We start from the raw sequence: 21641 nt of genomic DNA on the forward strand, positions 1-21641 counted from the left end.
TTGCCCTCCTCGATTTTACCCCTTAAATGGCGTCGTGCATGGGTATAGATATTAAACAGTGCACTATAATCACTAATGAATAACTGATACACTAAATGTAGGTCCGTGTTAAAAATGTTAGTCAGCATTTCTTTTTTGAGTGTTAGGAAAAAGCTGCTTTGCTGGATTCAGGCCCAGGAGAACGATATGGCGTTCATAGTTCTTGCTTTGACGGAACTGCTCATCTGTTCCATGCAAACGATCCAAAACACCAAACACGCCATAGTTTTGGTTAAACCTAAAGGGGACCCGAAGAACACAATCAATACAATGTCTACAACACAATCCATGGCATGGAACAAAAATTGACGGCGTAAATAAAAAACTTTAATTTTACTTACTTGAGGTGATGGAAATCATGAGCTTCAGAAGATGGGAGAAATGGGAGATGATAGCCACTGTGAGAAATGGTAGTGTTCACAACAGCAATAATTATCCATAAGCAAGCAATGGACACGTGAGAGCCCATAATGATTGGTCCAAGCCCCATTGGTCCCAAGTTGCCTACAAAGTGCTCCAGTGGGTGAGAATATACTGATGTAATGCCAGTAGGGGCAGTCCATTCGTGGTGGGTCTTGTGGATGTACTTGTACAGCCAAGGGTGGTGGAAAAGCCTGTGTGCGTGGTGTGTGTGAGAAAATGGCAATGTAGGCTTCAAATTCCTAATTTTTCTGGCAGAAAAGGAAGGGCAGGCTATCAGTACCTCTATCAGTACCTGTGTGTGTAATAGAATCCAATTTCCTCAATCACCATATAGCCAGTGAAATGCAGCACGGTGGTTGCAAATGTTGGTAGTTCGTAGCCAGCATGCATTCTCCCCAATACAGCAAGGGGGTACATGACCAACTGAAAGAGGAGCACAACCACAACGATGTTGAACGCACATCGCCAGAGAGCCTTCTTGTATTTCATCCAAGACACCTGCATGCTAGTTGCATTGCAAATAATCCACTACACACGATGCAAACATTAATTTTTATTAGCCCTATCAATGTACTCGCAAGCAATTATCAACAGTATGCTAAGTATGTTGTACAATCCAATGACAGCTCAGGCGAGGTCCTTTTAAGCAGATTCATAGTTCATAAAACAAATACCACAGGAGCATACCCACACTTACAGGCACTCCTTTGTCCTCTTGAATCTTGTATCTGAGAAAGACTGAGGGTTTGCCAGTAAGATCCAGAACCAAGAAAAATATGTTGCCTATTGTAAACGTAAAAATTCCCAACAACCACACTCCTACAAGAGAGAACACTTACATTTTTTATACAAATAAACTATTCAATCTTACCATAGATGTACATATTAAAGAAGTTTTCTCCAGAGAGCCAGTAGAAAACAGCCCAAATACTCGACCAAAAGTTCTTAGAAGCACCCCAACACTGTTCCACATGCCTACATGGAGAGCGTGCAGTTGTAGAGTTAATGAATCCATTAGCCAGACAAATTGGCAGTTCACACACTGCAGTTTGGCTTCTCTTAATTATGTTTCTTACTCTAAGTCAAAATAGGGATGCTATTTTCAAGTACATGCATGCTTGCGTTTACAACAACATCTCGCTAAATGCTGTATTTACCTTGTTGGGAGAGTGCAATAATTAGGCGTATAAAGCATGTGAAGCAATCCCAGAATCTAGTAGCCATTGGTACACTAGAGTTCATGTAGCATTTTACTGTATTGCTTTCATACATGTCAAGGTGAACGTACCATATCAAAGAGTTCCTCAGAGCGATGAAGATGATGAGACACGACGCAGTGATAAATATTCCTTTCTTCAGGGCCTCATATGGACCAACCAAATAATGCCTTTTCTGTAAATAAAATCATTTATTGTTATCACAAACTTGATGGGGGAAGCTATTACCAGGAGTTGCATGCTATGCGCTAATGGGTGACCAAAATAATGTTATTATTATTATGAAACATAAACAAACAGTACAATTTACACTATTACTTACTGTTTCTAGCTTCATTTTACTTTCGTCATGACCTGCCATGCTTCGTTGAGTATCTGAAAAACTGAAAAGCTTCCTTCCTTCTTGATCTTGCAGCTTGGTACAGGTGTTTATTATACCTTAGAACCTCGCTTAGAACAAATTTGCATATTCAAGCTTAGCCTCGACCCCAGGCCGATCTGTCTCCAATTGAACGCTAGTTCTATTAAAAAAAATCCGCCTGAGACCGAGGCTAATTCAAGCTTTGAAGTGGCCACTGCTAATGAGGTGTCTATCCAACTAAGAAACCTGCTAGCAGGTCACTATCTGAGTTAGTGACCTGCTAGCAGGGCTCTAACTAGTACCCACAAAAATGCATTTTCTAAGCGAGATAGACCATGTGTAGTAAGGCTTCTTAGCTGGATAGTAACCCTCAGAGTGATTAGTGGCTTCTATGCTGCGCTGCTAATCACTCCGAGGGTTACTATCCACTAAGTAAGTTACTTACGCGGGTAACTGAGATTACTGCAAATCTAAGTTGCAACTTCTTCATTGAATTTAGGTAAGTATTGTACACATTTATCCCTTTTTCTCTGAAATGATTAATGTTTAGGTCGTATACTTCAGTATGCTTGTTGGTAAATCATATGGTATCACCCCAAGCCAAAGAAAATTAGTCATACATCAGCTGGTAGAATTTAGTGCTAGAAAAAAGTTTAATTAAAGAGCACCACTAAAGATTCCTTTTTTGGGAATACGCTAAGCGTTACAGAAATTTAAGTTTTAGGCATACATTCCCTTATGATTGGTGATCACCCCAAGAGCATTAGTTTTGGATCAGGTGGATGTATAGCTTTTGTGTGCATGAATGTGTAGTCACCTATTTTTACCTCATAATTATTATTGGCCCGGTAGTAGATTGTGGTGAAGGGCCTGTAGGCCCGAGATATTTATCTACTACAAATGCTGTTTCATCTATATTTAATACCTTGCAAGCCGAAACTTACTGAGTATGCTGAAGAAAGAAGACAAAAGAATACCCCTCCTCTCTACACCCCTACACGTCACCACCCTCGTAAATGTTATCGGCTGTTCCGGCTATATATACCCCTTGTATACCTCACCAGCTTCTCTTCATCAAAGACTGTCTGATTAGAGTGCTAAACTAATCATAATTATAGCTATAATAATCATTTTTATCGTGTAAGTTTTTGTGTTGTTCGGTTTGATCCCACTCGTTTTACACTTAAAAAGCAACTGGCAGTGCTGTGGAAGTGTATGTAATTATACTTAATGAATTGGAAATTGAAATGTACGCTCACCAGCCTAGTAGAAACTTCGTACAATTGATTCATCAAAAGTGAAAACAATTATTTAATATCTTTAAGAAAGTTACATGGTGTATTATGTATCTTGTCATGTGAATGATCATGGTTATTGCCTCAAACTAGTGGACTTCTTGATGGTTTTCTTTTTCATTTAAGTTGGCAGCAAAAGAGAAGCCTCTGACAGTCACAAATACATTCACAATTTCAGGGAACTAAGCATCCTCTGATGATTTTATATCTACTGTGAAACAAGTATCCAATACCACTATAGCTCTGCACATTCTCCTTACTATTACCATGTACCAATGCACTGTTGATTGTGTCTCTTTCCCTCTTCTTTCACCACTAATGCAATGAGTAGCGAGGCAAGAAAAGAAGACAAGAAAGCGAGGCGCGGATGTTTTCCGAGGCCCACTTCCATTTCCAATCCCTCTGCTCTGCTCTCTCCTACATTGATTATACGAGATTTGGAAATCACGTGATTTCAATAGAACATCAGGAGTGTGTACATGTACTCCTGTTAACATGGATAGCTAGAGGGAAGGGGCTGGGGGGGAGGTGACTATTGACTAGTCTTCACTGCAATGCTCGAACCAGGCGTTTCAAAGCGGCCTGGTCCAGTGGATTCGAGACTATTTCTGCGGTTCAAAGGAAGGGTGTGGTCTTATTCACCTTTTTCCGCATAGTGTTTAGATTTTCATTAGAGATTTCCAAAGTTGGACTGTACGAGATTTCCATTCCCTCAATTTTACCCCATTAAAATTAATGGCGTCGTGCGTGGGTGTAAATATTATACGGGTGTGGCAACTGTGCACTAATCTCTAATGAATAACTGATACACAAAATGAATTTTAATGAAACAGCAAAAACCGTGTTAAAAAATGTTAGTCAACCTTTCCTTTTCGAGTGTTAGGAAACAGCTGCTTTGCTGGATTGAGGCCCAGGAGAACGACATGGCGTTCATAGTTCTTGCTTTGACGGAACTGCTCATCTGTTCCATGCAAACGATCCAAAACACCCAACACGCCATAGTTTTGGTTAAACCTAAAGAGAACAAGAACACAATCAATACAATTGTCTACAACACAATCCATGGCATGGAACAAAAGTAAACAAATTCTACTTACTTAAGGTGATGGAAATCATGAGCTTCAGAAGATGGGAGAAATGGGAGATGATAGCCACTGTGAGAAATGGTAGTGTTCACAACAGCAATAATTATCCATAAGGAAGCAATGGACGCGTGAGAGCCCATGATGATTGGTCCAAGTCCTACTGGTCCAGCGTTGGCTATAAAGTGCTCCAGTGGGTGACAATAGAGTGCTGTAATTCCAGTAGGGGCAGTCCATTCGTGGTGGGTTTTATGGATGTACTTGTATAGCCGGGGGTGATGTAGAAGCCTGTGTGGTACAAAAATCACTAGTTATTATACAAGCCCAAAGCAATAATATACAAACCACAATCCAATATCAATGGGAACAACACCTCTAGCCAAATGGAACAACAAAAGGAAAACCACCCCATTTACATGCAACCAAACACCCTCAAATGTAGTGGTCGTAAAGAGCTACAAGGTATCCACCAGCCAGCAACAAGTCATCAATCAGCACACACATTGTCGGCTAATGGTGCACACAGTGTAAAGTCCAACCCCATTGTAAAATTGTATGCCAACATTTTCAGCTTCTGTTCCTCACCTATGAGAGTAGTAGAACCCAATTTCCTCAAATACCAAAAAGCCAATGAAATGAAATACAGTGGTTGCAAATGTTGGTAGTTCGTAGCCAGCATCGACTCCCCTCCATACAGCAATGGGGTACGTGACCAACTGATAGATGGACCCAACCACAATACTGTTGAAAGTACATCGCCAGAGAGCCTTCTTGTACTTCTTCCAATCTACCTATAATAGAAAATTACAATGCAGTTATGATTAGTTATTAGACTAATTGCAAAAGTGAAACTTACAGGGACTCCTTTGTCCTCTTGAATCTTGTACTGAAGCAATGCCTCGGGCCTACCAGTGAGATCCAGAACCATGAAAAATATGTTGGCTATCACAAATGTGAGAAACCCAAGCAGGCCCACACCTATAATAAATGTAATTATGAGATGTACATTATTGATCCGTATAAGTATAATGCAAACAACGTTAATTACTGATTTGCTCACCAATGACATAAACATTGAAGAAGCTTTCTCCAGAGAGCCAGTAGAAAACACCCCAAATACTTGACCAAAGGTTCTTAGAAGCACCCCAACACTGCTCCAGATGCCTACAATGAGAACGTACAGTATATGTCAGGTGTGTGTGTTTGTGTGTAACTACAGGACCTGTATAAAAACCCACGCAGTGGATGCAGCATTTCCTGTTTTAACAATATCTAGCTGCTGTATAGCGTGTAATTTTTCGTGTAAAAGATTTGTTTGCGATGATTTTCGTGAGTAAAAAGTTCTGACTTCATTGCCATTGTCTGCACTGCATTGCCTGCACTGCATTGCATGCGTTCCGGTAAACCACGCCTAGGTTTTTGTCATGAAAATTACCCGCTTTCGGTATATCTAGGTGAATTTCCACGCAGGGTTTAACAATACCATATCAACGAGTTCCTCAGAGCGATAAAGATGATGAGACATGATGCTGTGATGAATATTCCTTTCCTCAGGGCCTCATATGCACCTACCAAGTGTCTTCTCTGTGTATTGATATAAAATTAATTATGAATAAATTATTGTCCTAAAGCTAGCTATAGTATAATGTTAGATCCAGTACATATTATATCTCGTACTCACTTACCATAGGTGGTTTCATTGGGCTTGAGCTTACACCATAGATTGTGCCGTATCTATGATGGGTCTGAGTCTACGGTTTTGTTTTTGTCTCACAGAATGATGAAAGATCGACGCGACACACCCACCCCCTACTCATCAGAACTGATTACCACATTTTACCCAGTGTCAAAATAATGGGGCGCGGTCTCAGTTGGTGTAGACTTGCAAGACGTCACTGTTGTTGCACGTGAACGTAATAATTGTGTGAAAGTACCGTTGTCAGAGACTCCCCGGTCATTCCTGCCTAAGGTTAGCCTAAGGTGTGGGTGACTCCCCTATGCGCATGTTTGTTCCTGCCAATGTTGCCATCAATGTAGTAGCAAGAGTACATTCATGCACTCCTCATAGACATAGTAGAGAATGAAGAGCCATGCAGGATGAAGAGCAAGGTTAGTAGTAGCATGCAAGGTATAGCAATGAAGCAATTGTTCATCCTGTAGTAGACAGCAAGTGACAGCTGGAATGTAGACCTATAAATGTGTGAAGAGCAAAGTTGCAAGGTTAATTGTTCTATCCTGTAGTTGACAGCAAGTGACAGCTAGATCTATAGTATAAAACCAGTGATCGTTCACAGTCATGTCATTTGAAGAAGGCAGCAAGAAATGGAGAATTTACAAGAGATTGAAAACTATTTACGAAAAGGAGAATACCCTCCTACTATTAACAGCAAAACAGAGAAGGCAAACTTTAGAAGAAAATGCAGGCAGAACTTTCAGTTTGAAAATGGTAGCCTCTATTACAAGAAGCACACCAAAGCTGCTGATGCAGCTAACTGGAGGATATGTGTGCGCAGCGATGAGGAGAAATCAAGAATCCTCGAAGATTGCCATGCAGGTATAATAATTATTATGGCTTTGGTAAAATGATAATAGTAGGTAATAGAGCATGTATGCTATTATACCAATTGATGCATGCATGCAGGAACAGCTGGTGGCCACTTTGGAAGAGATAGAACTATAGACAAGATATGTTCTAGATTCTACTAGAAGTTGATGGTGGAGAAGATCCGAGAGTATGTAAAGAACTGCAGCCAGTACCAGAGAATGAACCCATGCAGCATTTGTAAAGACAAATGCCAAACTCCATCCGATATCTGTACAACCCAAAGTCTGGCATCAGGTATATATATATACTATAATTTTTATGGCATTGCATAATAATTATAATGACAGATTTGTTTTGAGCACAATCATATATATTAATTATAATTATGTAATTCATTTTATAGGTTGGCATAGACTTGATAGGACCTTTGCCGATTACACCCAATGGCAGCAAATATGTGGTAACATTGGTCGATTATTTTAGCAAATGGGCTGAAGCAGCCCCACTCCCTGACAAAACTGCATTTGGAGTGGCAATGTTCCTGTACAACTTGTTTTGTCGGTAAGCTATGCATGTGTGTGAAATTGTAATCACATGCATCTCTACACATAATTATAATAACACGTATTTAATGATTATGGTTATACATGCACGCAGGTTTGGGTTTTGTGAGGTGCTGATATCGGACCAAGGCCGTGAGTTTGTTAATCAGGTCAACACAGAGCTTTTTCGATTCACTGGAACAGAGCACAGGGTCACTTCAGCTTACCACCCACAAACCAACGGGCTAACTGAACGTTTCAATCAAACACTTCAAACAGCACTACTCAAATATGTGAATGACTCACAGACCGACTGGGACTACCACTTGCCCGCTATTCTCTTTGCTTATAGGACGAGTAAGCAAAAGGCAACGAAGTATTCACCTTTCGAGTTGATGTTCTGTCGGTTAGTTGTTCATATAATTATTATAATAATTACATGATAATCTGGCATGCATGCATTATTATTACAACATTCCACATGCAGGAAACCTGTACTCCCTATTCAACTGGAGTTAGGCAGTGAGGGTGAACTTGAGCAGAGCTGGGACATTAGTGCCATTATGACCCACGCTCGAGCTGTTACAAAGTTAAAGGATGATATCCACAGCAAAGCCAAGAAGAACATTGACAATGCCCAAGAAAAGGACAAGATGTACTATGATCGAAGCATGCAGACAAGAGGGTGAGCAGGCTATATCATTGTATGAGCGTACCATGGCTATTTTCATTACTCGTTTAATGTCATAGCCATGTCATGCATTTTTAATTATATAGGTGTTTAAGACTGGGAGTTTGGTCTGGCTGAGGAATTCAGCCAGGGAATGTAAGAAGGGAGACAAGCTGAAGCCTCGGTGGTTAGGCCCATACACGGTGGTGGAGTGCTTGGACAAGGGAGTCTTTAAAATTGCCAACCCTAAGACTGGAAAGACCCTAAAAAAGGCTGTTAACCAACAGCGGTTAAAGCATTACCATGGCTCAGACTCCGAAAAACCTCTCTTGGATCAACATAGTTCTCTCTCGGATCCTTCCGAATTATCAGACAACCATCACGATGAATCTCTCGATCAGTTTAACCCTTCTTTGACGAGTACTCCTGTGAAAGACCCAAGCAAGGTAAATGCATGTGTCTCTAGATTTTGAAGCTAATTATAATTACATTACATTTCTCTTTACGATATTAATTTAATGTTTCTTTATAATTATGCACTCCATTTTTAGAAGCTGTGGGAAAAAAATTGTGATTTTCCCTCTTCTCACAAGCCAGCCGCTCCCTCCTCTCACAATCCAGACGTCCCCTCCTCTCACAAGCCAGCCGCTCCCTCCTCTCACAAGCCAGACAAGCCAGACGCTCACTCCTCTCGCAAGCGAGACGCCCCCTTCTCTCACGTTAAGACTGCGTCCTCTATGGAGCCATCTTTGAAGAAGCAAAGGACTACTCAGTCTGTAACAAGAAAGGTATATAGTTATATACTTGTTAACAGGAGCTATCGTTAATTACAATTATTATTAATATGTGCATGCACACTATACCGTTCATTATAATTATTGTGTGCACATTCGACAGAATTCAAGCTACTGGGTGAAGGATTTGGACCTGAGGACGGGAGACAAGGATGTAGTTCTTGCTGAGAGCGGGATGCTTTCTGACTGTCATATGTATGCTGCCCACAAACTAATGAGAATGCAATTTCCAAACATTGAAGGCTGCTACTCCACTCTTCTGATTCAGAAGATGTCCTTTCCTGCAGTCACTAGTAGTGAAGCCACAGGTATAATTTCTATAGTAGTATTATTAATATACATAATTATACCTCATCCTCATCCTTGGCCGTATATAATTATAATTATAATATAATTATAATTATATCATATATCCTATACAGCCGTGCAGATATTCTTTGTAACAGAGAGGCATCACTGGATTGCGACAGCACTCATCAAGGGGGAACTTTTCCTCTTTGATAGCTGCTTCCAATATGGGAAAGACCTGGAGCCAAGTGCTGAGCTGCAAATCGTGCAGATGTATAAGCCTTTAATAGCGCACAATGCATGGTCTGTTACTATCTGTGGCCTCCATTCAACAGCAGAGCAGTGGCAGTAACAACTGTGGTTTATTTGCAATTGCCGCTGCATACCACGCATTGCAAGGAGACAATCTGGATACCATCACCCTAAATGAAGACAAAATGAGGCCACATCTTGTGCGTTGCTTTGAAAATGAGAAACTCAGAAGATTTCCAAAGTCAAAAGATGTTAGTAGCCGCAAGAGACCAGAAAGATTTTCCAGCATAGTAATTACGATATACTGCCCTTGTCTCCGCCCTGACTGTTATGATGCAATGTGTGGTATCATTATAAATGTGTTCGTATTAAAGTATCTCCACTTGGAGATTGGTTTTGTCCTACTTGTAGATCTAGATAGAATTTTTTTAGCATTTCGTTATCTTCCACTAGCTGTTTTTGTTTATACACTGTTAATTTGCACTGTTGTTTTGTTTGTTTTTCATGCACTGTAGATCTATTTAATATAAGTTATTTTGATGGATGTTGTTGTATTATAAGTTTTGCTATGCAGTGACCGTGAGACGTGTGAAAATATGAACAGAGTGTACAATGTAGTATAAGTACTATAGGTACTAATAGCTAGACTGAACAGTTTACAGTAAGGAACAGCTGTAATTATAGTCAATACGTTATACTATAATAACACTGATTTGTATTAAACAGGTCTCTCACAGATAGCATGCATGCAGTCCTGATAACAGTCTTGATTGTATAGTCACACTGTGACAGGTTTTGAGGATGTACTTAGTATAGCCCTGAAGTCTCTTTATGGTTAGGGTATTGTGATCACTCATGAATATTCATGAGTTTAATTCTGTCAGCTTTTTCTCTCTTGCAGGTTCAAAGAAGTCTGCTGTACTTATATTGTATGATTATCAACTCTATTGCTATTGTTTTGTGTAAGAATGCCATGATTATGAAGATGCATGAATGAGAAAAGTGGGCATCAAAACCGCAAGTACATAGACTATTTTTTGCGTCAATTTATAAGAGCAGTAAGTTCTTTGAAAAACTACTTTTAACAAGGATTACTCCGTTAGTTCAGCTCAACCCTTTACAAGGGGGTTTCAGACCAGGCCTAAGCCTAAGGCCTAGGTGTACTGCTTAGGCTAAGCAGTACACATACATCATTATCCTCCAAGAAGCAATTTGTAGCATGTGAACAGACGGTTCGTTGCACTTCCAGACGCCCAAAAGGCCTTTAACACGGTGTACCAGTGGCATGATGGTCTCCTCACCAAACTGCATTAAAAAGAGATCAATGGAAAGCTATGGTGCCTCATTAACCACTGGTACTCTGAATCTACAGGGCAGAACTTCTTCACCCATTCCCATCCTCCAAGGGGCAATACTGTCCCCTCTTCTGGACTCGATCTACGTGGATGAGCTCCTGGACACACTCTCTCTTAACCAAATTTGGATAAAGGAGGTGTTTGTAGGTTCTCCTATGTATGCTGATGACCTTGCACTTGTTGCAGACATGCAATGCCCTCTCCTTATACAGTCAATAATCAACACTGTATATGAATACTCTTGCACTCACCTGTCTAAATCATCTATTTTAGTGTTCGGTGAGTCGGTTAGTGTCTAGAGCGAAAAATCGCGGGCTCCGCCACTAGTCTTTGGGAAACCTAAAGATTAATAAAGCAGAGGAGGCCCACCACTTATTAGACATTCTCAAATCGGTCTCTCCATCAACAATGCCCAGGACAGCCTCTCGTGGACAAAGTGCTTTCTTTGCTCTCAATGCGGTGGGTGCTATATTTGGATGCCTCCACCCTCACACCTAGTCTGGCCACGCCCTCCCATACTTCGTATATGGTCGGGTGAACTTGCAATGAACAGTTCGTGCAGACACCCCAATTGGGGTGTGAAACCGCTCGTCAAGTGCCTTGTGGGCCGTTGTGGCCTGTTGTGTAAACTGTTACGTAAGCTATTGCATCACGAAAAAGTAGCTAGATATGGGCCTCTACTGCTGTTTGTGTGCGAATGAGTCTCTGGACAACCGAAGGCGAAAGAAGCTCAATGGTCATAGCTGTTCTGAAGCAAGAGAAGTACTTGTGCAGCTCCTTCCAGTACCTCTGCATTGCATCCCTGAAACTAGTGCTAGTGACAGTATATTGTGTCACCAGTGCGAGAAACAACTGAAGAATGTCCATGCTCAACAAGAAAAGCTATGCAAGGTAAAGAAGGAAGCAACAGAGCTAATAAATGGTCTGCTTTCAAGACATGCAGAAGATAACTTATTACCACCACCGCCAAAAAGAAGTAGAGTTATGCAGGAACCCCCCACACCACCCATTCCATCATCTGTTTCAGCACCAACCATTTCATCAGTGTCAGCAGCAACCATTCCACCAGTGTCAGCAGCAACCATTCCATCAGCGTCAGCAGCAACCATTCCACCAGTGTCAGCAGCAACCATTCCATCAGCGTCAGCAGCAATGTCAGCAGCTAATCTACGAACACTGATGAAGGCATACCCCAATGAATAATGGTTCGTATGTCTGGGCAGTCAATACCCATTCCGAAAGCTGTTGTAGCAATCACTAAACGTAATGTGCTGTCAACTGAGGTGAAAGAATTCAACACATCTTCTTTTTTGCTAACAGAAAGCACTCTAGTAAATATGTCAACTAGTCGATGACCTTTAACATTGGGACATCCAGGTGAATCAGTTATATAGGATCCGAGACTGCATAATCACCATATATAAAGATGAGCAATCGGCATAACTTCGTACGTAAATCACTGTTTTAGGGTATGACTTCCGTTTTTCTCGAATTTCATCAGCAATTTTTTCACCAAGGCTTTCAACGTCAATCTTAGAGTGAACCTCATAAGAAATATTGTCTCGGAAAGGAGGGGAGGCAATTAAAGTAGGATCGTCCATACATAACCTTCTACTGACAATGTAAAATGTTTCTGTTGTAGAGGTAGCAGTAAGTGCGTGAACACCAACATTGTCTGGAATGAGGCTCCTTAAATCTCCAATCTCCGAAAAAGCGACTCGAAAATCATCTCCCCAGGTTTTAACACAATGGGCTTCATCAACTACTACTGCAACGAGATTCTTTATATACGGTGGTGACAGAAGCATATTTCGAAAAATACCCTTCGCTAATATGCTCTCTGGGGAGATGAACACCAACTGAGCTTCTCCTTTCAGTACTCTGTTAATAGCACTACGGTCTGTCTGAGCTTCTCCAACGTATTCCACTGTCAATCCTCCAGCTGCATACTTTTTTTGTTGATCCATCATCAGCGAAGTGAGGGGACTAATACAAAGTACAATGCTTCCAGATGTTCCTGCAAAACAGAAAAAGGCGTATATATAGGTACACTCATACAGCAATTTTAGTTCACCTTTCAATTGGTCAAAGGCCATAGGTAATGCAGCAAAGATTACTGACTTTCCATAGCCGGTTGGCAGTGACACAAATGTGTCCTTTCCTCCAATGATCGAATACGTTGCTTTCATTTGCTCTGGCTTTAAATAATGGATCCCAGTTGCTCTAGCACTCTCAATTATCACGTCTTGCATCTTCATGTGTCTTTCCATAGTCTTGCACTATAATTATGTACTAAATCTTGAAAGTCATAAACTAAATGTGATTTTTGGCCACACCTGTACCCATTCAGTGATTGCATGAATTTCACCACACAGTGGGTAACACCCACTTAACACTACACTATTTGGTTAACACCCAATTATCACTACTAGGTTATCTAACCGCGGCACTTAGGGCCTGACACGAGTGGAGTTCACCCCAGACTCTTGCAAAGAGGCTGGAAATCGAGACTACCTCACACCATCCTGAAACTATATACATGCTTACCCTTTCCAGGTCAATCCCACACAATCTGGAACAGTTCCATCACTTTAGTTTGCATCTGAGCCCAACCCACTAAATTAGCTTGATGTTATCTCCGCCCCCAATGAAGTGGCTATGGCTTGTAGAGATGGGCGTGGGTCAATGGCTGTGCACAAACTAACCATCGATTTTATGCCTTGCTGCTGCCTCGATGGAAGTATGTGTGGCCTTTAAAAGCTGCACTCGGGTCAACTAAGCTGCTTAGCAAGCATGTAGACTATTGTAGAGCTTGTGTCCACTTGTGAAGTGCCTGTGTACACAAATGGCTTGCTGCTTCCTCTTTGAAAATATTCTATGGCTACCAAGATAGTCCAGAGGGTCTACCAATGGATACTACTCAGTCCTACATGCTGTATAGCTTGTTTTAAACCCTTTTTTTTTTAAGTGTCCTAATTGAACAGCTCAGCAGAACTTCAAAGGATAATCGCATTCATGATACTATCCAATCTGCCACAGAATCCAATATCATGCAACATTCACAAGTTGATAGCACACTCCCTCCCAGATTGTTGTTGTAAAATTTACAACAGTAAAGGGTTACCCACCCTCCTATTCGGATCGGAGCTTTGGATGTTAACAAAAACAAAACTCCTAATGCTTGAGAGGGTGCACAGAAAAATCCTTAGAACTATCCAGGGACTCCCAACTAGATGCCCATCAACTGCCCTAAATTGCCTGCTAGGAACAGTTCCCATAAATAAAGCTATTGTCAGCAGAAAACTTAACTTCGTATCTTCACTACTAAGCCTCGACTCTAGTTCACTAGCCTGTATAGTCCTGTTAAAGAGACTTGAAGACTATGGGCAATCTAGCATAATACACTCTTGGGACCTTACCCTTGAGGAATATGCACTGCCATCTATCCCAGCTCTTAAAATCGCTTTACCCTGCTCTAAGCTCTCATAGAAGAACTCAAATATATCAACCAATGAATACGTACTTCTTGTGTGGATCAATCCCAATCTCTAAATGTGCGCCTAAGTCCATCACCAATGGCCGCATTTCTCACACTGAATGGTCACCAAAGGGGACCGACAGATGCTGCAGAGATCGAACTTCAGAGTTAGATTGTAAGGTTTAGAGGCAGACGCGGCTAGGTTCAGGGGCAACATCTCTCCACTTCGCAAGTTATGCAACACTGCACCTGAGAACGCGTATCACTTCTCAATCGTCTGCCCAGCCCTCCAAGATATCCGTGACCAACAGCTGCCTCACAGCCTCAGGCTCCAGACATTATCGCTTCGTTAATTTCATCCCCAAATTTGTTATTTGACTTCCTCTTTGGAACAACCTGGATTGATGACATAATTTTTATACGCACAAAAATTCGCAGTAAACTACCTCCACAAGTTGAGATCATGGCCAGTATCGGCTATTCTCCTGAAGCGGAGGCGACAAATAAGAAGAAGAACAGTACGCTGTGCAACGGTGACGGCAGCTTGCTATATACTCTACTGTGCAGCAGCGAAGGCAGGCTGACGTTATAGCTATTGATGACAATCGTTTCAATTCCTCTACTCAGGTGTCCACCTTTTGTTCTGTTTTCCAATCGCAGATGCAAGATATCTTTTGCCTTCCTCGGTGCCGGTGGTGATTACTTCCGTTCCTTAGTAGCTTTGGCTTTTTTCGGCAATCCCACCACACTCTTGCAGGTCACCTTGAGTTGTGCCTTCTTGTGAGAGAAGAGTGTCACCATCAATATAGAGATTAATGTCGAACTGCCGCCTCACAACCAGATTGATGCCCAGCACACAGTTGGAGTGGTCCTGCTGCTGCTTGACTGCCATCACTACTAATGACTCTCGGACTAAGTACTCTTCTGGAGGTTTCACCAATGCCTATTGGTCTTTAATACACCAGGGCATTTGTCCAAAGCAATTAGGCGACATGCAACAAACGCACTCAATCCCTTTGGGTCGACATAGGATGTGCTGATTCTTTTGGCATTGGCTACAATGGATTCACATAGATCATCTATCGCCGGATGCACCCTTAAACGAACGAAGTATTTTACTTCCTAGAGGCCTAGGCAGGTATAGCTATAGTACTCCCTGCATGGTCCAAGTGATATGGCACCTTGCCTATTATATTTAGTTCACTGTTCCAAACAGACTTACAGCATTGCTGCATGTTTTTAGGCATGCAGCTAGAATAGCTAACAACCTACGACACCCCAGTGTATACATATCAATTGATTACGGCATTATATATAATTATATCAAGAAAACAATATTGTTTTACATCTCAACTATACACAAGAAAAACTATAGCTACTATAAATTGTTCAATAACCTTCAGAGTCAGTTAACGTCTATACTACTAGCTAGAACTATTACTATATACTACAATAGTCACGCCAATGAGGTCTTCATTACTGAAACTTTAGAGTGCCATGCTCTCACCTTGTGCACACAACACAAGTCAATGTTCTTTTAGAGTCATAAGGAGGACACTGAATGCCGGTGCCGATGCAAGTGGCTCGAACATGGTAGAGTAAATTTCCATTTAAGTTAATATTCGACCCAGGAAGGGCCTTTTGCTCTTTATCGACACACACATATTGGCCACGAGATCGATCTCCAAAATTCGCTGCTGCCATTAAGTAGCCAAAGTACTCTATGGTCCAGTCGGTAGGGCAACTTGTCTTTGCAGGAATCATTAGTTTACTGCTCCGAACAGAATCATAGCACACAGCACACGGTGCATCGGTGTCATGTGTGCCAGCAGCGGGGAGTTCATACTCAGTTCCATATATTCGAGAGAAATCGTGTATATAGTTAGTACCGATAACGCCATAGTCCGGATCATTAGGCAGGCAGAGATAGTTGGAACCCCCTCCTCTCTGATTGAAATATGCCCCGGCTACTCGCCCCGTGTAAACCAGTGCAGTTCCAGCGACAGTGGGACAGGCATCATGGCCCCATCTGGTGAAAGTCACTCCAGCACCAGCTGCACGAGAGTAGGATAATAATGTTTAGCCTATAAGCTTAACGTTATATGATGGACATGTATACTATACAAGTTATTCAAGACATAAATTATACGTCATGCCAGTCACCTGTAGGATTTTGCATAGCATTGACTGTCTCTTGATCGATTGTTTCCTTTGACTCTCGGGCCATGCTCTCTTCCTGCATGATTGCTGTGAGCATATCAATGATAGCACTCTCCTTGAAACGATTCATCGGCTTTGCTTGAAGAAGAGGCAGTAGTGCCAGTAAAGTGACAATGATGATGGCTTGAATCTTCATGATGAGGCTATTAGTCTTCTAGAGTCAGTCTTCAACTTGTGTTGGGCTGCTCAGGCTCTCCTTATATACACTGAAGACATTCGACTACCGGTATACTGGAACAGACATGCATAGAAGATTGGTATAATTATATTCTGAGAACAAAACTATACATGCATGACAAGGTATTTTAATAACTTCCATGGAATGTAGAAATCTTATATCATTTACGAGAAATGTTTCAACTGGTTTGTAATATGGTTTGTAATATGCTGGTAATATCAACTGGTTTGTAATATGCGCTATAATGACAATGCATTACTATATGTGTTTCTATCAGGAGTGCACACGTGAATTAATTCAATCCTATATAGTTATTAAACATCATCATTCAGGCTGGGGGCAATGCACAAATTTAGCTAAGGGGAGCGAGCGCCACTGCCCCTATGGTTAGCCTATAATATTGTGTGGCCATTCACACTTTATGAGTCCTGTGACAAGCATGCACACATGATATAATCGAGACAATGCATGTTTATAGGAGGTACCATGCAGGATTCATGCACTCTGGTTGTACATAGGATTGATCTATATGGGCTTTAAAAGTCTCATGCAGGGACTATAGTATATAGCGCCCTTGCACAAATTAAAATGCATGGCAGTGGTACAATCAACAAGCTCCATTTATATGCTTGAAGATGACTCAGGAAGGAACCTGGCTGCATGTTTACATGAGGTCTTTAATATAAATCCGAGTTAGAATCCAGATTAAACTAATCCGGGTTGGTGTATAAGCTCCAGATTCTAAAAATTGGCTTAGATGATACCAAGAGTGTATGATATATAATAATTATAGCAGAAACTGACTCTATAATTGTAGAATGTTGCAAGGAATGGTCGGGGAGAACCAAAAAGCGTGGAAACAAGAAAACGGGAGAGCCATATAATGCTAGTCCGTCACAACGTCATTTACATAGCCTCATTCCATACCCATTTTCTCCTATAATAGAACAGCAATCTTACTATCCATGCATATACATAGTGCTTTACAACATGCACTGTCCAAAAATGGTAAAATTGAACTATATACAAGCACAACTCCAACTATGCCATGCAGATCGAGTGTATTAATTTTTGTGATGCAACTATAGAAGAGCATGAAGCTTCATTTTGATGTTCAAGGGTGGTATACTATCCTTAGAATGCCCAACAATTTCTAGTCGACGGGATCATTGATTAATTATACCCTATTATGCATGTACATGACCAGGGGCGATCTTAAGACTTAGCTATATAGAGGGGATGCTCAGGGTGTGTAATAATGAGCTGCAAAATTTGGTCCACGCCCACGACCGTTGGTTACGCACCTTTTGTAGGCCACGCCTTAATCAGTCTTTTTAGTTCCCATGGACAAGAACAATGAAAAGTGTAGCAATTTCTTAGTTTTAGGCCGCTGGTGTATAGAGTTATTGTATAACTGTCACTATTACCATTTACGTGCCAAATGATTCTCGCTTAAAATTTCAATTTCTGCTACCTCGCCCAATTCACGTGCATATTTCTGCAACAAGTTCTCACCCGCTGACCTCAATTTTGGCCCTCTTTTTCCCCATTGGTCATTGGTAACCCAATCCAGCCACACCCAATACCTTAGTGAAACTCCTCCCCTTTTTCACATAATGGCCTAAACATGCAGGGAATTCTTGATGTTTTTGGCGGCCTTAAACTACTCTTGGAACTGCGCAGGATGACACCTATATCATGACATGAGGTTGGTACCAAACTGTAGCGTGCACTCTCAGGGGGCGCTGAAACCTTTAAAGTTTTAGAACAAGGCAAGGGCCCCTTCGAACCCTGGTTAAGGGGAGGTTTTTGTGTCCCCCTTAAGAACCCCGTTTGGGTGAGGGGGTGCGCCAAAACACGGCAAAAAATTACGCTTTACTACATGTCTCGATTTAGCAACTTTGTGTGCTCTCTGTGACATTTCTGATGGACGCAGTGCAGGGCAGGACACCTGTTCATGACTTAAGGCGTCAATGGCAGGTAAAGGGATAATTAATTAAGCTACATGTAGATCACTTGCATTAGTAGCGTATAGTTTCCTCTCTGACCAGCAGTTCAAGACGGCAGTGATGGGTGAACCAGCTATATAAATCTACTTCATGCAGAGTCTGGAGATGGGGTACTGGAGCACTCCTCTGTGCATCTGCAGGACAGTCATGGTATGGAGATAATTAGATGTACTGCATGGAAGGTACAGTGATACGTTAGGCTATACATTTATATGTATAACCCTATTAAGTGAAGGTATACTGGTGTATAAGTAGGGTACGTGTGTATCCATGCAGGTTACTTATTCACAAGTGGATAAAACGAGCGTTTTTTTTAAACACATCATAATTAGATATACTCCAGCTAGAAAGAAATTGCTCTTCCAAGAGTCTGCTCTGAGAATGAGGAACAAGGTTGGATTGATCCCTAGAATTTAATTGCTGACTTTATTATATATTGTACTAATGTTCTAGGAAACTCGTGTCATAACACACTAATTATTCTGCGGAATCCACAGTGTCATAACACACTAATTATTCTGCAGAATCCACAGAATTACACGTGTCATAACACACTAATTATTCTGCGGAATCCACAGTGTCATAACACACTAATTATTCTGCAGAATCCACAGAATTACACAGTGTAATGAGATATGCTATAGAGAACTTGAATTATCTCAGAGAGTCCATTCAGAGAATAAGGATGTATATACCTGGCTTCTAAAGAGCCTATAAGCAATAATTATAACTTAGCAGGAAACAGGCATTCATGCACCATAAACAATGAACCATTATGCAATGACAGTGGCTGTTACTATTGAGTATACAGTGTAACCAGGACTCCTGATGTATGCAACTAATTATATTATTATATAGAAAATAATAGTCTAATGCTTAAATGTTGCACATGCATGTATATACTATCTCTCACACATGCACTCGCACATGCAGCACAAACTATGCACAACATGTATAGTGTGCGCTATTATGTGCGCATGATATATAATAAATTATGCATAATATAATTATAGATCTATATACGAGGATAGGGGATTAGAAAATGGAGCATGTGCACACACTCACTTCTGTATTATGCTAGCTGTTTGCTGATCTTTAAATATAGTTGTTATGCTAGCTGTTTGCTGATCTTTAAATATATAGTTGAATGCAAGACGTATATAATAAGTTGGTCAGTAATATTCATTTGGCCTTATAGTAAGTAGTTTTTACATAGCAGACTGTTTGTACTCATTCTATCTGTCTCCTTGTGATAGTTGGTTCATTGCATGGCCCATTACTTTACGTTTCTAATTTCCCTCTCTCTTAAATCTGCTCAAATAATATAACACACCTCTACAGTTAGCATTGCTGCATGGTAACAGGTATGCAACTAAAGCAGAAATAGCAATAACTACGACAAGAGCAAAGAATTTGTCTAACCCCGTCACGTAACGTTAATCAATTAAGACACATAAAAAAAAACAGCAACTGCATGTTTTTCAGAAACAGATGTATATAGTTTAGATTTCGTCATAATTATTTCGATCAAATAATCCCTAGCTACTGTCACAGTAAATTGTTAACCAAACACATAGCCACAGGAGACGTATACTAAATAGTGTATGTTAACCATGTGCATTCATGCATCCACATAACAGGAATTTCACTAGTTGCATTCTGATAATAGCACCTCAAAGTCTATGAAAAGAAATGTATCTATAGAAGTGAGTAGGAGATGCACTCTTACGGTTAGGGCTAGCACTTTGTGAACTATGGTCTTCAGTGGTATGCTTGTATATGCACTCTCCCCCATGTAAATCTAATGTTCCACTAAGAACTAATTAATGAGGTTAATTCTTGTGTGGGCTGGGTGCATGTAATACAATATTAATTGAAGCAGATGTTTAAGTTCTGCATGGTAGATACCTATCAAAGAACACCTGTGTTTGTTCCAAAGAATGTCATACATAAACTTGAAGCTAGATTATTGGTTACAACTTTCACATGCATGCTGCACGTATTATTGTAGCTTGAGATTATCCAACAAAACGACTGAACAGTACTTCGTATAGCACTCAGTCTGATTAACTCACTTGCAGTTGAGGTTGTCCAGGTCCTGCTGTATGTCTGCCGCATTGTTGGAGGGTGTCCCTAGCTTTTCCCCTGCATTGTTCAGGGAGGCCACACTTGCATTGAGCATGTGAGCCAATGCCAGACTCTTCAGCACACTCTCACTGCATATATAGGTATTGGAACAAACATGCATAGTACATGTTTGCTCGTGTACATGTTTGCTCGTGTACATGCTCGTGTACATGACATTGTTAGGGTCGTAGTATTTTGTATTAAGAAGCAGTGTTACGCTAGTTATAGTGTTAGTGTAATAGCTGAGAACCTCTAGCTGAGAACTATGGCCTCCAGTGGTATGCTGATATTCATGCACTCCCCCTTTTCATGTAAATCTAAGTATTTCACTGAAAACATGGCAAACTATTTCATTATTAATAGGCTACTATTATTGTGTGGGCCGGGTGCATGTAATACGATATTGAAGCAGAACTTACAGTAGATCATAATTATGTTTATTCCAAGAACGTCATACATAAACTTGAAGCTATACATTTTTAGCTACGAACTTTCCTGTACTGCATGCAGGGTATTACATGGTGTTCAATCAGAATGCAACGAAAACTAAGACGGGTAATTTTAAGCGTTTTCAGATTTTTCTTTGTTTTTAGGGTACAATTTTGGCGGATTTGTAGCAAATTCATTAGTTGTTAAATATGTATAAGTATGAGTTTTAAGGTTGAATGGAAAGTTTGGAGCCAGATAGCTTGTTTAGCACACTCTTAAACAAAAGTACAAAATTACATTAGAAAAAAGTTTTTTTTAATGCTTTTTATTATTTACT

General features: G+C 40.7%; 4 protein-coding genes and 1 long non-coding RNA gene across 5 annotated transcripts; 2 read left to right on the plus strand and 3 right to left on the minus strand.

Annotated features, from left to right (window-relative positions):
- Positions 1-37: 37 nt before the first annotated feature.
- On the minus strand, positions 38-2188 carry LOC135331849 (fatty acid hydroxylase domain-containing protein 2-like). The gene is made up of 7 exons (XM_064527113.1): positions 2002-2188; positions 1751-1854; positions 1334-1437; positions 1160-1281; positions 755-960; positions 381-653; positions 38-277 (listed from the first exon to the last, which is right to left on the minus strand). The coding sequence occupies exons 1-7, from the start codon at positions 2038-2040 to the stop codon at positions 118-120; spliced, it is 1008 nt and encodes a 335-aa protein (XP_064383183.1). The 5' UTR covers positions 2041-2188; the 3' UTR covers positions 38-117.
- A 46-nt stretch (positions 2189-2234) lies between these two features.
- Positions 2235-3427, plus strand: LOC135331855 (uncharacterized). The gene is made up of 2 exons (XR_010393062.1): positions 2235-2539; positions 2893-3427. It is a non-coding gene; the product is annotated as an uncharacterized LOC135331855 (long non-coding RNA).
- A 652-nt stretch (positions 3428-4079) lies between these two features.
- LOC135331851 (fatty acid hydroxylase domain-containing protein 2-like) lies at positions 4080-6249 on the minus strand. Its single transcript, XM_064527114.1, has 7 exons — positions 6103-6249; positions 5901-6001; positions 5478-5581; positions 5274-5395; positions 5003-5208; positions 4433-4705; positions 4080-4349 (listed from the first exon to the last, which is right to left on the minus strand). The coding sequence occupies exons 1-7, from the start codon at positions 6115-6117 to the stop codon at positions 4190-4192; spliced, it is 981 nt and encodes a 326-aa protein (XP_064383184.1). The 5' UTR covers positions 6118-6249; the 3' UTR covers positions 4080-4189.
- Positions 6250-6932: 683 nt separating this feature from the next.
- On the plus strand, positions 6933-10021 carry LOC135332020 (uncharacterized). Its single transcript, XM_064527326.1, has 8 exons — positions 6933-6971; positions 7366-7523; positions 7620-7910; positions 7992-8085; positions 8282-8620; positions 8726-8962; positions 9072-9276; positions 9391-10021. The coding sequence occupies exons 1-8, from the start codon at positions 6933-6935 to the stop codon at positions 9606-9608; spliced, it is 1581 nt and encodes a 526-aa protein (XP_064383396.1). The 3' UTR covers positions 9609-10021.
- A 5599-nt stretch (positions 10022-15620) lies between these two features.
- Positions 15621-16829, minus strand: LOC135331852 (uncharacterized). The gene is made up of 2 exons (XM_064527115.1): positions 16505-16829; positions 15621-16395 (listed from the first exon to the last, which is right to left on the minus strand). The coding sequence occupies exons 1-2, from the start codon at positions 16695-16697 to the stop codon at positions 15845-15847; spliced, it is 744 nt and encodes a 247-aa protein (XP_064383185.1). The 5' UTR covers positions 16698-16829; the 3' UTR covers positions 15621-15844.
- Between the last annotated feature and the right edge of the window lie 4812 nt (positions 16830-21641).

This window comes from Halichondria panicea, chromosome 2, assembly GCF_963675165.1.
Source record: "Halichondria panicea chromosome 2, odHalPani1.1, whole genome shotgun sequence".
Lineage (NCBI taxonomy): Eukaryota > Metazoa > Porifera > Demospongiae > Suberitida > Halichondriidae > Halichondria > Halichondria panicea.